Here is a 17670-nt window from a genome sequence, read left to right on the forward strand (position 1 = left end):
TTGGTCTCTCAGATTTACCCAGTGACTCAACAATCACAGTCAAATCGCATCGCCCTGCTGATCAACACTGAAACGTTTAATACAAGTTTATACAAATGTAGAGCTGCGAAAGATGAGAAAGTCATGCAAAGTCTACTTCAAACTCTTGGATATGAGGTAGTGAGATGTGGGGACATCACTGCAAAGGTAACTTTTAAAAGCAGAAAAGGTTTCTTCACTTGCACCCAGTTTTACAAACTGGTTAAATGATCCAGTGACGGATTTCTTCTCACAGATGATCGATAAACCTCTGAAAGAATTTTCTGAACACCCAAAACTGGCCCTCACAGACAGCGTGTTTGTGACTTTGGTGTGTTATGGAGGCACGGGAACTGAGGAGTTTGAAATTGACCAAATCTTTCAGCACTTAAACTCAAAGAACTGTCCTGCACTGAAGGACAAACCAAAGATCGTCATTATTCACGCCTGCAGAGGAGGTGATTCTCATCTGTCCTCACACACCCAACAAACAGCATGAATGAATCTTCAATGAATTTACTGTTAATATTTGTTCATTTGAAAAGGTAAAAGATCGACACGTTTCAGTAAGTCTGTGTGTTTGTTTCAGTGGGGGAGGAATCGGTGGATTTACTTGATAGGACACAATTTGTGCCCACAGACGACATCGAATCTCTGTCAGTGAACTCTGTCAAAGGTCCTCGGACACACAATGAAAAGGATTTCATCATTTTTCATTCCAGCACCACTTGTAAGTGCACCACCCTCCAATAAGTAACATTTAGAACAATCAAACACCGCCTAACTACAGATATGATCTGGTTCTGTTTGCTTGCAGACACAGGTTCATACACTCATGAAACATACGGTTCTGCCTTCATCCAACACATCTGTGAGGCTGTCAAAAAGCACTGCCTTAGAGATGACATTGAGGAAATATTCAGAACGGTAAGTTTGGCAAGTGGAATATATGGAATACACAAATACATACATATCTATCTATCTATCTATCTATCTATCTATCTATCTATCTATCTATCTATCTATCTATCTATCTATCTATCTATCTATCTATCTATCTATCTATCTATCTATCTATCTATCTATCTATCTATCTATCTATCTATCTATCTATCTATCTATCTATCTATCTATCTGTGTGTGTGTGGAATCATGTTAAGTGCAGTCTAACCAACAGGTCATGCAAAGCTTTGAAGAATTCCCATCTGAGCAGATGCCAACCAAAGAGAGAGACACTCTGACAAAGCGCTTCTACGTGTTTCAAAGTGAGTGTTACAGGTTTTTGATGTGACTTTAAGATATTGTGTTGTTTTGGGATGACAGGACACACGAGACTGCATGAAATGTTCAGTCTGGTTTATTCACATCGATGAGCGACTGATGGAACTAAAGAGCAATGATGATGATGATGATGAACAAAACAGAAAAGCATCCCACAACATTAAGTTCCCAGTGGACAGTTCTGCGTGGCATCAGTCCATATGAGAGACCTCCATGATCCCACAGGGCTTCAATAATGAGGTCCAGGCTCTGAGGAAGCCGGTGCATGGCTCACAGTGTTTCATTGTGTTTGTGAAGTTCACCTGATCGACACACCAGCTGTCAACAACTGTACCATCCGTGCTCCAGTTATGTTGAGTCTTCCCAGGCACCTCAACCCCTACTCACATCTTGCGTCTCAATGGGTCACATGATAGAGTGAGGCAAGGTTTCACCATAGTTTCATCCAAAAGCTCTGCTGATAATGACCCACACCTTTTTTTATAACTTGGATCTTGTGATGAGGCACATGATCAATAGTGTGCCAATGATCCTCTTAAGTGGACAACTCCCACTAGAGTTTAAACACCAAAGGAGAAACCTCTTCAAAAAGCTTCATGAGGTCCAGTCGCCGTCTTCCAAAGCTGCTTAGATCGAATAAACGGTAAATGGACTGGTTCTTGTTTAACTCAACACAACGTGCCTCATTCACCTTTTCTATATAAGAGCTTTCTATCTAACATGCACACATATTTATATTCTGATGGATGCGTCGAATCCATCAATCTTCTTCAGTAGTTTATGTAGACTAAAAATGACCATGACAAGCAGAGGACGAATGTCAGCACATCAAAGTCTCTTGGTGGCTTTACTGCTTTCACTCAACTGATATATGAGGAAAAAACACTTTGACTTCCTACTTTTGTTCTGTTTCATTCAAAAAAACAAAACATGTAGGTGTTGTGAAAATTGTAATATTTGATTTTAAAAGAGCAATTCTGATTCAAGATGCACCTGAAGAAGTGAAGCAGTGGTCTGCAGGAAAGGAGTCTCTAAACAGGTATGAACAGATCCCTTCACTCAGCCTGTTTGTTTTATGCAGATGTAAGAGCTACATGAAGTCTTCCCTCTGTGACAGTATGAGTGATGATGTCCATGTTAGCATGTTGCCAACGACTGTGCTGGTTTGACCCCTCCTCTCCCTGCAGGGTGGAGCCTGATGGCGTCCGACGGGTGAGCTCGGATCTGAAGAAGTGTACGTTTGATTTTATGATGATTCTTGGAAACAAATCCAACCGTCTTTAAACTACTGTGTCGCTCATTCATATCTCTGATATCAGGAGTCACCATCAAAGAGCCGATCAACGAATAGATGATCGATCAATAACTGCAGCTGGATTTATTTGTTCTCTCTATCAGATTCCTATCAACTCACAATCGACCCAAACACAGTATACAAATGGATCCAGCTGTCTGACAGCAACAGAGAGGTGATGCGTTTGAATGCACAGCAGCCATATCCTGATCATCCAGAGAGATTTGACCGCCCTCAGCTGCTGTGCACAGACGGGCTGACTGGTCCTTGTTACTGGGAGGTTGAGTGGAGTGGATATGTTTCTATAGCAGTGAGCTACAAAGGAATCAAACGGAGAGGACACAGTGATGACTGCTTGTTTGGACTGAACAGTCAGTCCTGGAGCCTGGTCTGCTCTTACTCTTACTCTGTCTTGCACAATAACACAGAAACCTTCATCCCCAAAGACGTTGTCTCCAACAGAGTAGCAGTGTATGTGGACCATCCTGCCGGCACGCTGTCCTTCTACAATATCTTCTTGGACTCTCTGATCCACCTCCACACCTTCAACACCACATTCACTGAACCTCTGTATCCTGGATTTGGAGTCTGGTCTCATAATTCTTCAGTGAGAATAATGAAGCCGGTCCATGTGCACTGCTCTCCTCCAACAGAGTAGCAGTGTATGTGGACCGTCCTGCTGGCACAGCAAACAACCTCTATCCTGGATTTGAAGCTTGGTTTCATAATTCTTCAGTCAGTCTGTACTTAGTTCAGTATAAAACTCTGAGAAGCACTGCTAAATAGACCTTTCAGTCTGCATCTTGCACTCAAAAACACTTTCAGATTCATGGATTCAATGATTTAATGATTTAAACTCCTCTAAATGATTCCTTCTTAATTTCAATCCGCTGAAGATTGAAGCTTCCAGCAACCGTAGAGTGTGAGCCAGGGTCCAAGCTGGACAGGTCACCAATCTGAGACAGGGCTGACATTAACTTCATTCCACTAACTGCATGTCTTTGGACTGTGAGAGGAAGCTGGAGCACCCAGAGAGAATCCAAACAAACAAGCTGAGAACATACAAACTCCACACATGAAGGTGAAGCTGGACTCGGGACTTTGTTGCTGTGAGGTGACGGTGCTGACCTCTGCACCAAAGCTCTTCTGACATGGGGCTGAGAAAATATTTTGCACTGCTGATCAGAAAGAGAAATTCCTGCTTGAACAATGTTCTTTGTGTGATAGAGACTAAATATATATTGATCTTCAGTTTTCTTTACTGATGTGCTTTGTGTGAAGTGTGTTTCTTCTGCTTCGAGTATTTTAAAGTCACTGATACAACAACCACGTTTTTCCTCACCTGGAGACTTTCAATGAGAGCTTTAGATGAGAAATTCATCATGATGTTTAAATTGAATTCAACTTTATTTACACAGCACCAAATCACAACAACAGCTGCCTCAAGGTGCTTTATATTGTAAGGTCGACCCTACAATAATACACGCAGAGAGAAACCCAGCAATCATATGAAGTCCAGATATGTAATAGTCATTAACATGATCAGAGCCACGAGTGGTTTTAATCTCAGGAAGTTTATACAACAACTTGTAGCACCAACTGTAGTTAAATGAGGCTGCACAACATGAAATGCAGACTACAGAATTTCACTTTAATAATACTGAATGAGAGGAGCAGCAGCTAAGTCGTCTACATAAACCTGGAACAGTGTTTATTGATAGGCTGCGGACACTGCGCTGGTTGCCTGGGGTCAGGAAACTCTCAGGGTTTGCCTGCTCTCGTTGTGCCTAACTGAGCTAGTCTGGGTAAACAGGCACAACATTCACTGGCTTCATCTGGACTGAACCACGGGGAGAACCGGTGACAAGAACACTCTTCCTCCTGGAAGAGGGAGCATGGCTCCTCATCCTCCCACCACAACCACACCAATGATGAAGCTGGTTCATTCATGGAACTGTCTGGAATGCCGAATAACAGGAGCTCTTACAAGCTGGGCACCAGCGTCACAGCTTGAATGCTGGGTGGCAGCGGTGATGGTGGTGACCTGGGTGACCGGTGCAATAAGACTGCTGACTAAGAAGGCAGCAACAGACGAACTCCAGAAAACTCATCTCCAGTCAACCAGGGAACACATGATGGTAGGTCAACATAGACTGACACAGACACTGAGGAATAAACAGCACTATTTAAACACCCGAGGGTCAGAGGCATCAGGAGAAACAAGAGTGTAACAAGACGCAGGTGAGGGTCATCAGAAGCAATGAGACAGAAGGTAAAACTAGACCAGCAACCGTCAGGACGTCAGAACCTTTAACTAGGGGAGCTGACACGAGAGGACACGATCGGAAAGGGAACAAATTAAACTCTGAACCAGGTGAACAAAATTACTGCAAATACTTTGTGTTACAAATATTTTTCAGAGTCACCTATTTTAATGCAGCCCCTCACTCTGACAGTGTAATTTCACAGGATTAACTAATTTATTTGGATCACGTTTGAAATGTCATGATTTTTGCTGTAGATTAACAGATGGGAGCATTCAGACCACTGCAGTAGCAACAACCAGTTCAGTCAGCGCTACTTTCTCCTGAGATGAAGCCAAAATGTTCCTTTCTTTCTTTCCGTGTTTAGAAGCATCTGGACCTGCTCGTCATCACTCGTGTCCACTTCTTACACTTACAGTGCATTTTTGAGGAACACCTTTACTGTGTATATATCACGGTTATTATAGTGAACTAATATAATCTGCATGTGAAAAGCCTTTTGGTTAACTAAAACAAAAATAAAAACTAGACCTGAAATTATTTTGTGAACTTGGAAAAAAGAAAGATTAACGGTGGAAATCCCCGTAGTTTCAATATTTGTGAATTTGATCAAAACGTTCAGAATGTGCTTTATGAGGCTTTATGTGACGTTTGCCATCCAGGCAATAATAATTAATAAAGACTAAAACTAAAACAGACAATGACAGTTAAAAATAAATATTCTTAAACATTGCAAACTAAACTGAAATGATTCAACTCAATCTAAAAACTTATTAAACCTACATTGAATTAAAAGCCAAATGTGATGGTCTCTGTCGTCTCCGGCTGATTTCTCGGTTTGTTTGCTGTCTGTCTCTGGACTTTAGTTTTCTCTCTCTCCTCTGTCTGTGTTCCTTTGTTGTTGTTTGTGTTCCTTTGTTGTTGTTTGTGTCATTCTTCACTGGACTGTTGAATTAGTGAAGCCCTGGCTCCTCCTGCTCAGTGTTTGTGCTGCTTCTGATGCTTCAAGATATTTGCTGTGTGTTTCTTCTGTGTAGACTCCTGGTTTTGATCTTCCCAGGTGTGTGGTAAGACAAACCCTGAGTTGAGAGAGTGTTGTGTGGACTCCTTTCCTCCCTGGAGTCCCTGGAGCACTATACGCCTCCAATGAACTTTACAAATCATATATTTGAGTCCAACCTGCCTACCAACACAGATACACAAAGTCAAAATATGTAATGTAAAGCCTTAAGACTGCATTATAATAAACAACTAAATGTTCCAAAATGCAAAACAGAACTACGAATGTTGAACAACCTTAAAAGTTCAAACATTATTAATCGCACCAAATCTCAACAACAGTCCCCTCAAGGTGCTTTATATGGTGAGGTAGACCCTACAATAATCAGACCCAAGATCATGTGCAGCCGATATTTTACAGAATCTGTCCTCTGTGTTGGAAAGGCTGTCAACTGTGTGTGGGAGCCCCCTTGTGGCGAGAGGGCACAGGTGCACTATTGAACACATGTTCCAGGGATCAGAGTTTGAGCGGACTGACTCAGCGGGGGATGTCGACACACAGTGTGAGTCGTGCGCGTTGCTAAAGAACTGAGTGGATGTGGAGCCCTGCCTGGAAAGGACAGCTTTAGTCTTTTAGGCATTTAGTGGATGTAGAAGTGCAATGTGTATTGGCCTGTTCACCTGTGTGGCTAGTTCATGCTGCTAACGTTGTACACAATAATAATAATGCACACTTTGTATTGATCCCCGTGGGGAAATTCACTCAGTGAAGCAGTGGGCAGACACCAGTGCAGCGCCTGGGAGCACTGTGTGGGGATGGTACCTTGCTCAGGGGTACCTCAGGGTAGCCGTTCAGGGGATTCGAACCCCTGACCTTACGATCATGGGGCAACCGCTTTGGTTGATTGGCTGTTTTGTGTTGTTGGGTGTATTGGCAATTAATGTCATGGACTGTAAGGTTTTCTGAGTAGTGCATGGAGATCTTCATATCGGAATTTCCATTTGTAGTTCTGGTCAGACTGGAAGAAAGCTCATGAATCTTAATTCATGACTTAAATGTTTGTTATATTCAGTATTTTGTATATGTTCTGCTCTTGTTAGCTAACAGCTAACAGCCCCCACCTACGAGTTCTTGTACATCCTCTGTAAGCCTGCGGTTGCATTACTGTGCTGCTGTGCTGCGCTGTTAAGCTACAGAATCACAGTAAAGACGGAATAACCTTATTTGTGCGTCCTGTGTGTTCTGACACCACAAGGTGAACACCACTGCTATTCAGCCAACGCCGATACAGTCCTGGGTTCAACCCAAATTAACTCAGAATCAGAACAGAAGCAGAAAGAATGGCTTCTAAGTACACAGCAGATTGTCTCTCTCACTCACTGTCTGACTGCTACAACTATCACAGCCGAACATAAAGACAGGTTCAGATATGCTTTTTTCCCTGCTGTCAAATAATTGTGTAGTTATCAGTGAATTCACTGTCACTGATGATTCCAGGGAATCCTCTCCTCCCCAAACTTTACAGTCTGAACGGGAAACTTGTGCAGACACTGATGTGGAGAAGCCAGCCGTAAAAGTCACTGTCTGGATGTACTTGTACTTGTAACTGCACCTCTTTAGTTTCTTTTAACACCAGCAGATGTTTCGCTGTTCATAAAGACTCTTAACAGGTTTCTGTCTGGCTCCACCCACTGATGCTGAACTCAGCCAATGAGATGGTCTCTCTGTGAAGAACTACAGCCTGATGTTGAGGAGAAGGCTGTGCAGCAGAGAGGCTGCTTAGTCTTTTCATTCTGCTGAACTTTGTTCATCTGCTGTGTGACTTCAGCACCTGAAACATGTTCCTTTACCTGTTTGTACTTTTCTCTCACTGCATAGGTGAGTGTTAGAACACAGAAAAGTCTCATGGTGACAAGATTTGATCAGGAAATAAAAACCAGAGGAGACACAGATTCAGGGAGGAGCTGAGCTGCGACTGAAGAGCAGACGAGACAGAGAAACCTCCACATTCAACACAGAAGATTCAGTCCAACATGTTGTTGTTGGGCTGTTATGAAACTTCTCTGTTAATCATCATGATTCTAACAGGTACATGTGAAAAAACTTCATCCTAATATTTTAATTATTATTCACGATTTCTTTGTATAATATTTACAGATTTCTGTTTCTTTAGGTGTCAGCTGTCAACAACTCACTGCCAGCAAAGCTGAAGAGTCCAGTTTGGAAGGCAGCACAGCTACTCTGTCCTACAGATACTCCAGACAAGCAACTGGAAGTGATCAGTTCTACTGGTATCGACAATATCCTGGAAAACCACCAGAGTTCCTGACCTTTAACTTGGGAACACAAAACACAACAAATTCCAAACTTTCTGTCAGAATGGTCGATGACAGAAACGGTCTGAACCTTCAGATCTCCTCTGCTGCAGTGTCAGACTCTGCTGTGTACTACTGTGCTGTGAGGCCCACAGTGACAGGAAACAGCAAAACTCTGTACAAAAACCTTTGGAGCAAAGACAACAGAATACTCCACAACATCCACTAGAGGGAGCCACAGTCTGTTAAACCTCTGTAGACTCTTAGAGAATGAGCCACAGCTGTGACAGCGAACTTCAGCAGCTACAATAACGTCACGAGTCTCCTGAGTCTTGTAATCACAGTGTTCAGCTCAGGTGAAGCCTGTCATGCAGCAGCAGAGCAGCAGAGCTGGAAGAAACACAGCCGTGGGAACATTCCTGTTTCAAACCAAACACTCATCTTTCTCCGTTTTGTTTGCTCACAGAATATTAAGAATATTTTAACAGATGATTTTATCTCTTGCAGATGATTCATTCAGCAGATTACAACTAGAAAACAGATGTTTACGGGAGGCTTTGATTAACCTGAAATTGCTCTGAGTATAAATGTGTGTGAAAGGGTGAATGAGGCTGTTGTATGAAGCACTCTGAGTGCTCAAGTAGAAAAGTGCTTTATGAGAAGCAGGAAGCTGAAGCTGATAAATGGAGCAAGTCTTGTTTTTCTTCATTTTACTGAAGCTCTTTATAAACCTTTTCCTTCTTAAGGCTTTTTTCTTTTGTATGAAAAAGAAATTCCTCGCTAATACACACGTCAATGCCAGACTTAATAATTAACCTACTTTAAAAACATGCACATTACATTACATGACCTAAAAGGTGGTGTCAAAGACATATCCACGTTCTATCTGAACATATTAATGCTCACAAAGATGAAAGTTTCCAAAGGCACGAGCATGTACATGAGCTTCCTCTTTTATTCCTGCTGAAACATTTGTTCACAACATTACCGGAGAAGATACGCCAAAGACAGGGTCATGGCCAAACGCTACTGTTGCTCAATGCATAACACAACAGAGACCATTTGTGACACACGTCTTCCTCTGATCAGATTTCAAAGCCAAAACATTTTAGAATAAATTTACTTACAATATTTATTAATTACACACTTATTTATTACCTTTATGTAACTAAATCATGTCCTGAACTAATTACTGTCTTTGAGCAACACAGCAAACACAGAGCAGAGAGGAGGAGCAGAGATTCAGGGAGGAGCTGAGCTGTTACTGAACTATAGAAGAGAGAAAAACCTCCACATTCAACAGAGTTCAACACAAAACAAACTTTATGTTCCTCAACATGCTGTCATTACATCACTGTGTGTTTCCTCTGATTCTTCTCACTCTCACAGGTCTGCTCACCTACACAGGAAACTATGTTCAATTCAATGATTACTGTAAATTTTGTGTAACTGATTAATAACAGATATTCCTTTTTCTTCAGTTATCAGATGTGAAGAACTCACTCCAACCAAAGAAAAAGAATTTACTTTAGAAGCCAGCGCTGTTGCTGTCCTATAAATACTCCAAAGCTGCTGCTGGAACTGATTACTTCTTCTGGTATCGACAATATCCTGGAAAACCACCAGAGTTCCTGATCTCTCACTTTGGAACAGGAGACAGAATATCAGATCCAGTTCCTGGAATAATGTTTAATGTGAGTGGAGATAAAACACTGATGACTCTTCAGATCTCCTCTGCTGCAGTGTCTGACTCTGATGTGTACTACTGTGCTGTGAGGCCCACAGTGACAGGAAACAGCAAAACTCTGTACAAAAACCTTTGGAGCAAAGACAACAGAATACTCCACAACATCCACTAGAGGGAGCCACACACTGTTACACCTCTGATTCTTGTGTCATTGGACTGATGACAAAGACAACAGAGAAATGAAGCAGTAAAGATCAGAGACAGAGCTGCTGTGGAAGCACAAAAAAAATTAAGAGTTTCATGTTTTGAATTGAAACATTAATCTGAGCCACCGGAGGACAATCATGATGTACTTTAGAGTGCTAGTGTAAATGTGCTATATGCACTATTGTAAAAAAAAAAGCAGGTTCAGTACGACATGTTTACATTGATCAGAGTACCATCATATCAAACTTTAACCCGCAGCAGGTCAGCTGGGAGATTAAAGCATATCTTACATGTTTGAACTGAACTCTCCTCTGTGACCGCTTTCACTTATGATCAGTCACAGCTCTCTGCAGCCTTCAGTGTCAATCTGTCGTTTCTACATTACAACTTTACAAAGACTTTATGTTTAGAATGAATATATGACATCACAAAAACAACAGGCACTGATAGCTGTATCGATTACTAACACTAATGATGCTCTGAGAAAAAGCCTTTAACTCCTCAGCTTGAAAAAAAGAAAACACTGACATCATTCATCATTACAGAGACATTTTATTTCTTTTCTTTTTTTAAATACAGAGTCTTTTACAACAACATGCTGGACATCTTTATTCTGCTTTTGTTACATATGAGGGTTGGAAAAAAAGTTCACAATATCAATTGTATCCAGTTGGCAATGAGATCATTTTAATATTCATTATGTTTTCCATTTGGAGTTTTCTTTCATCCTCATGATGGCAGTGAAGTGTGACACAGATGGAACAAAACTCACATGATCACAGTTGGAGTGCACTCTAATAAACCTTGAATAGTAATAACACTAACCATGAATCTCTTTTTTTCCTAGTTTGGAGTCGCTTTGGATGTCTTCTCTAGAAAAATTTCAAGACTATGGGGTCTCATCTGTGTGAGTTTTCATGTGTCGCAACAAAACACTATTACGTGTGAACATTTTCCCACAGATTTTACAAATATATGGTTTCTCACCTGTGTGAGTTCTTATGTGAACTAACAAATGACTACTACATGTGAACTTTTTCCCGCATGTGTTACAAAGATACGGCTTCTCACCTGTGTGTGTTCTCATGTGCTCCAGCAAATTACTGCTTCGTGAGAACATTTTCCCACATCTTTTACAATGAAAGGGTTTCTCACCTGTGTGCGTTCTTAAGTGCGCTGTCAAATGCGTACTACATGTGAACTTTTTCCCACAGGTTTCACAAGGATACGGCTTCTCACCTGTGTGGATTCTCATGTGGACCAGCAGATGACTGTTCTGACTGAAGGTTTTTCCACATGTCTGGCAGGAATGTAACTTCTCTTTCGTGTGGATTCTCATGTGGCGCACCAAATTGCTCCTATGAGAAAAACCTCTCTGACATATTTTACAAGAATGTGGCTTCTCACCAGTGTGGATTCTGTAATGCTCTTTTATTTGGGACCTTTTCTTAAAGCTTTTTCCACAAATATCACATTTTAAAGACTTTTTACCTGTTTCAGTTTTACATTGACTACCTGAAATGGGACAGTCTTCAGCATTGTTACTGGCTCTTCTGTTCGTATTTCCAGTTGATCCTGGATCTACTTTCTTGCTTCCTTCCTGATCCTGGGTGTGAGTTTCAGGACAGCTGTGAGGGAGTGGCCTCTCTCTGTCTGGTTCACTGTGCTCTCCTTCCTCAGCAGCAGTCACCATAAAGGTATCAGTCTCCTCCTTCAGTCCCAGCTGCTCTCCATCCTGACTGCTGCACAGTTCCTCCTGTTCCTCTTTAATCTGTGGAAGTTCTGGTTCCTCCTGCTCCACACTCAGCTGGAGTGCCTGATTAGTGAGATCCTCCTCTTCCTTAAAAATGTGTTGCTGTTGGAGGTCTGCAAGGATGAAAGGAGAGAAGAAAAACGCATATTAAAATATCGATTGTAATAAGGCTCCACAGTGTGAGTCAGTAAAGAAATCCATTAAAAAATGTCCTCTTCTAGTCACTGCTGATGATCGCTGCTGTCAGCTGTTAAAAATATTGGAGAATGAGTGTTGATGTTGGAATCCTCACAGTCAGTTGTGAAGTGAGAAAGTCGCATCAAGATTATTAGAAGGAGAAAGGCCACAGCTGAGAATACACACCCTACTGCACAATTAAGAACAGAAAAGACTGCCTTTTATTGTCATAATACAGATGAACAGTGTGTATTAAAAAATAGCAATTATACAAATATTGGAAAAAATTATTGTTATATCTTTACAGTGCGGGCTATTGCACATAAATTAAATGTTGCACAGTGGTGATGTTAGTTGAGTGGTAGTCTGTGTATAGAAGTCCTTGAATTGGGGGGTGGAACTGTGTGGTCAGTGCTTGTGTGAGTTCAGGCTGGTTATGGCTCTTTGAAAGAAACAGTTTTTTAGTCAGTCGGTCTTTGTGCTGATGCACCTGTAGTGCTGCCCTGAGGGAAGCAGGCTGAAGAGGTCAAAGCCAGGGGGGGGAGCTGTCCTTGATAATGTTTGCTGCTCTGCTGAGGAGGAATAAATGTCCATCAGGGAGGCGAGAGGGCAGTCAATGATCTTCTGTGCTGCCTTAACTACACTCTGAAGCCTCGCTCTGTCCGCCTTAGTACAGCTGCCGAACCATACTGTGATGCAGTATCTCAGCAGGCTCTCAATGGACGAGCGGTAGAAGGTCAGCAGCAGGTTGGAGTCCAGTTTGTACTTCCTGAGGACCCTCAGGAAGTGTAGTCGCTGTTGGGTCTTCTTGATGACCATTGTGATATTGTCTGTCCAGGAGATGTCAGTGGAGATGACGACTCGGAGAAACCAGAAGGTATGGACTCTCTCCACACAGTCTGCATTGATGTAAAGGGGGACTAAGTCAGTGCTGTGGCTCCTGAAGTCGACAATGACCTCTTTGGTTTTCTTGGTGTTCAGTGCCAGGTTGTTCTCTGAACACCATGCTGCCAACTTCAGGACTTCTTCTCTGTAGAAGAAGGGATGGCTACCTGATCTAGTGAGAGGCTGCAGATTCTTGTGAAGATGAGGGTGAGCTGGTGGGTGCATGCTCTTAGCACCTTGCCAGGTACTCTGTCTGGATCGGCAGCCTTCCTGGGGTTCACTGCTTGGAACACCTGTGTGACATCGTGCTCTGGTACAGTGAGTGGAGCGGTGCAGGAACCAGGTGAAGGTCAGGGTGAGGATGGGAACAGGGCTGAAGCAGCTGAGTGCTGCTGTTGTGGTGTTTCGGAGCAGGTGAAGAAGCAATTTATCTCCTCTGCCAGCGGTTCACTCAGGCTCACCAACAGAGGAACATCAGCAGAAGTACAGCAGTAAGAGAGGGAAGTTAAAATGCAAGATACAGCTGAAAAGCTGCAGGCAATAAATAATATATATGTTCAATGACTGAATAATCAACATGAAATGTGTGGATGTTAAATGGAAAGCTTGTGGTGATTGTTTTGAATTAGCGTCCTTCAGCATATACTCTAAAATAAAAGCACTGTTTCCGGTTACATTAACATTCAGGGCTAAAATTCTACAGACTGCTCTCTTGCCTGATCTCTACATTAGCAGGAAGAGTACGCTTGGAATCAGCATCACATATAAAGGAAATTTTTAAATGCTGCAGTAAAATGAGAAAAGGTAATAATTATAATTTTAGTAAGATCTAATACATATATTAAAAGATCAGAGGAGAAATTCTGTCCATTAGGGCTGGGCGATATGGCCTAAAATCCATATCACGGTATAATTTGAAGCATGCGTGGTAACGATACATATCGCGATATGTTATTTTCTTCTGTATAACGTATTTTACACACTTAAAATCCTTTCATTTTCTCAAAAATCTACAGTGCGCCTTATGTATGAATTCTGGTTGTGCTTACTGACCTTGAACTGATTTTATGTGCTACACGGCGCTCACAAATCTGTCAAAATGTAGCTTTGGTAAGCTACGAAGCCGCACCGCTTGATACCATTGATTTGTTGAGTGGTAGTAACAGGTAAATGAACTTTTTTTTTTTTATTATTTGAATCTATATGAGTGCTTGTGTATAAATACACAAACAATACACACATGCTTTCCATTGTGTAATTTAAGTGATCTAGTAGCGCTGTTTTGGAAGTTCAGTTAACGCTAGAAATGTGCTTTGGACTTTGTGCATGCTTTGTCTCTGGGGGCCACCGCATATATTTATATATAAACATATATAAATAAAACCACTTTCTTTTACATTAGTAATTCCTTATTTATTATTGTTAATAATAAATTAATTAAAGCAACAAAACAACCTGAAGAGCCGGTTCGGAGCTGAACGATCCGACTCTTTTTTGTCACGATCCTGGGTCTTATGACCCAGTGTTTTGAGTTTAGTTTATTTGGATGTTTATATGATTAAACTCATGAGTTTAATCATATAAACATCGTGACACTTTTTAATGATCCGAGCCGAAAGAGCCGGTTCTCTAAAAAGAGCCGCAAATCCCATCACTACTTTCGACCAAAACAGGCGCAGCTTGATGACATCATCAACATGCGGTAGAGCGGTATAGTCAAAATCTGTACCGTTGGCCAAATTTATATTGTTTCTACCGTTTACCGGTTATACCGCCCACCCCTACTGTCCATTACAAATCGTAACAGATCCCTCCGGAAGGACAGATCGAGTACCCTGGCACTGACCTTCCTGTGAAGACTGAAGAGATGCCAGCTCAGCAGGTGGTGGTGATCAGCTGACAGCTCAGTTTCAGTTTTCAGTTTTATTTGTCATATGCAAGTTAGCACAGGGTCAACATCGCAATGAAATGTATTTGACGAGCAGAAGACAGTCACTCAGCAGAATGGTACAGTAGAAGAAAAAATAAATAAAAAATAAAAATAAAACAAATAAAATAAAAATAGTAAAGAGCAAAATATTAATAAGATGTAGTAAAGGAAAAAAAGAGAGAAATTTCCAGTTAACTGACTGAATATATGTATGTATATATAAATATATGTACACACTAGTGATTAAATAAAGAAAATCTTAAATAGGAATGTGGGGGGGGCAGATGGGACACTGCACAGGGATGAGCAGCAGTACAAACTGAACAGTACAAAGTTTTGTTTTTTTGTGGCACTTGTTACAGTATTGCACTTTTTAAAAATATAACTATCAATAAAGTGGAGTGACCAGTGCAGATTAAACAGAGAACTTGTGAAGCTGCAGCTTCTGAGTGCGTCCCGTGGACTGTGTGTGTTGAAGTGTTGTGGTTGAGGCGTCGTATGGCTTGATGGTAGAAACTGTTTAAATCTTGTAGTCCGAGCAGACAGACTCCTGTAACGTCTGCCAGATGCTCTCTACACCCAGCTGACAACAACGCACCGTTACAAAATCAGCTGAGAGCTTTAACCACAAATCAAGCTGCATTAGCCGGACTGTCTGTGTGCTAGCTGACTCACCAAAACTTTAAACTCCAATCAGAGATAACGGGTATCACAGGGCTAGTTATCAACTCTCACCGGCTGAGAGACAGACTGTCTGCCCACTGAGGTTTCCTGAGCCTCGGTGTGGGGTCCCTGTGCTCACCCTGACAGCAGCTGCAGGACAAACTCCTCGTTTAAAACGGCGTTAATGAGAATCACGGCAGCATCAGAGTGACTCACCTGCTGTGTGCAGCTTGATTTGGGGTTTCCAGGTGATATCCAGCAGTCTGCGCTGACGGTCGATCTCTTCCTCGTACTGGACGATCGTTTTTTCAAACTCCAAGAATATTTGTTCAGCAGCAGCAGTTAGTCGCTCGTTGATGAACTCTCTCAGATACTGAACTGAAGGCATCGTTGCTGCCGCAGCTCACACACTCAGCTCACACACGCCGCTGATTCAACACAGGAGGAAAGCTACTTCCGCCTTTCCTTTGTTTACTTCCGCCTGGTGTCACACGGTCAAGCTCCGGCAGACAAGGGCTTCCGTTCCACTTCGTTTACGTAACAGCTCAGTTTCTAGTAGGAGGGAATATTAGTTACACATTCCTGAAAAATAAAAGGTTTCGGTAACATCATAAGTGGATTTTTCCCACCTTGATGCTCTGATTCCCAGTTTGAATCCAGTGGCTCCAGAGACTGTTTGGTATCACAGGCTGTGGATCTCTGTGGTGAACAGGGTTTGGAATATAAACAAGAATAAGATGCTCTCTGCTGAGTAAGCTGTACCTGTGCAGGCCGCCTCCTCTTACATCCCACCATCAAACACCACATCTCACACTTTATGGAGCACGTGGCAAAAGGACTAACACCTCAGCTCACCTCCATTCACCTGATTCAGGTGTGTTGACCCAGGGTGAGATCTAAAACCTGCAGGGAAACCGGCCCTCGTGGACTAGAGTTGGGGACCCCTGCCTTACAATAATAAGCTTCTTGAAGCTTAATATTGCTCTGATTTGGCACTATATGAACAAAATTGAACTGAGTTCATTTAATTGATGATTTTAAATTGGTTTAGCTGAAGAGAAAGGACCCAGAAAACTGTTTGACGTACTTTTCATTGGTATATATTTTTTTAAAAAGATACATAAAACACAACTGTTAATATGAGTATAACATCTATGTATGTTTTAATGGAACCTGTACCTGGAAACCAACTGTGTGGTGTTCATGTGCCTGAATATGGGACTAATTTATTTGTGCATGTATGTTTTTAATTTTCAGTGGAATATCTAATAAAGTAAGGAAAAGGCAAACATGTTAATCCATTCAGGCATCACGCTGCATGTATAGAGTAGAGAGGTTCCTTCACTGGTCCTGCTGCTCATTCTGTACAGGCAGCTGAAGGAGTTTAGGTCAGGAAACCAATTTGTTGACACAGACAAGCATGGAGACAGAACACAGACACGGTCTGCTTTTCATTTGGATGATGATAGTCTCCTTTCAGACTGGTGAGTCATCAAAAGATGGAGTGAGATGTAAAAGGAGATGATGGACATGAAAATATCTGGATGTTGTTTGAATTGATTCACTTTTTATAAACTAAGTTTAAAGATTCAGAAACATGATGGTGAAATATGTCTTTGTTGTTTTCAGGATCCTCTGAGGATTTACTGACACCATCTAAAGATGTAGTGACGAGTTTGGAAGGAGGCACTGTGACTCTCTCCTGCAACTATTCAGGCTCTGTCCTCAACCTCTACTGGTATCATCAGAAGTCTGGTTCACATCCACAGCTTCTCATAGATGAACATTCAGAGAAAATAGAAAAGCTGAAGTTTAGAAAAGATCAAGACAAAAGCGATTTTTATCTGGAGATCTCCTCTGCTGCAGTGTCTGACTCTGCTGTGTACTACTGTGCTCTGCAGCCCACAGTGACAGGAAACAGCAAAACTCTGTAAAAACCTTTGTAGAGACAGAGCTGCTGTGGAAACACAAAACTATTTGATTGGCTCAGCTATTAAACTGGCCCCGCCCACTGAAGTTGAGCTCATCCAATGACATTATTTGTTGGTCATTGTGCTGCAGTGGAAGAACATTGTTCATGTGCTGTCTGTCTGGCTTTAATAACTCCAAAGACATGTTGCTGCACCTCTTTTTGCTTCTATCTCACATTATAGGTGAGTTTAAGAACAGGGATTAAAGTTTAGTTGAAGCTGCTGC

General features: G+C 41.8%; 2 protein-coding genes and 1 gene segment (V, D, J or C); 2 read left to right on the top strand and 1 right to left on the bottom strand.

The window, feature by feature from the left end:
- Window positions 1–75: 75 nt before the first annotated feature.
- On the top strand, window positions 76–3858 carry LOC113010721 (neoverrucotoxin subunit beta-like). The gene is made up of 8 exons (XM_026149927.2): window positions 76–186; window positions 275–476; window positions 608–748; window positions 836–945; window positions 1196–1283; window positions 2287–2338; window positions 2487–2533; window positions 2698–3858. The coding sequence occupies exons 1-8, from the start codon at window positions 124–126 to the stop codon at window positions 3249–3251; spliced, it is 1257 nt and encodes a 418-aa protein (XP_026005712.2). The 5' UTR covers window positions 76–123; the 3' UTR covers window positions 3252–3858.
- Window positions 3859–4821: 963 nt separating this feature from the next.
- Window positions 4822–10238, top strand: LOC113010722 (T cell receptor alpha variable 3-like). The segment is given in 4 exon segments: window positions 4822–4967; window positions 7736–7945; window positions 8031–8132; window positions 9757–10238. Coding segments are annotated over 3 exon segments (432 nt in total).
- Window positions 10239–10598: 360 nt separating this feature from the next.
- Window positions 10599–16246, bottom strand: LOC113010291 (uncharacterized). Its single transcript, XM_026149306.2, has 3 exons — window positions 16104–16246; window positions 15691–16026; window positions 10599–11932 (listed from the first exon to the last, which is right to left on the bottom strand). The coding sequence occupies exons 2-3, from the start codon at window positions 15860–15862 to the stop codon at window positions 10956–10958; spliced, it is 1149 nt and encodes a 382-aa protein (XP_026005091.1). The 5' UTR covers window positions 15863–16026; window positions 16104–16246; the 3' UTR covers window positions 10599–10955.
- Between the last annotated feature and the right edge of the window lie 1424 nt (window positions 16247–17670).

The sequence above is a fragment of the Astatotilapia calliptera genome, chromosome 18 (assembly GCF_964374335.1).
Source record: "Astatotilapia calliptera chromosome 18, fAstCal68.1, whole genome shotgun sequence".
Lineage (NCBI taxonomy): Eukaryota > Metazoa > Chordata > Actinopteri > Cichliformes > Cichlidae > Astatotilapia > Astatotilapia calliptera.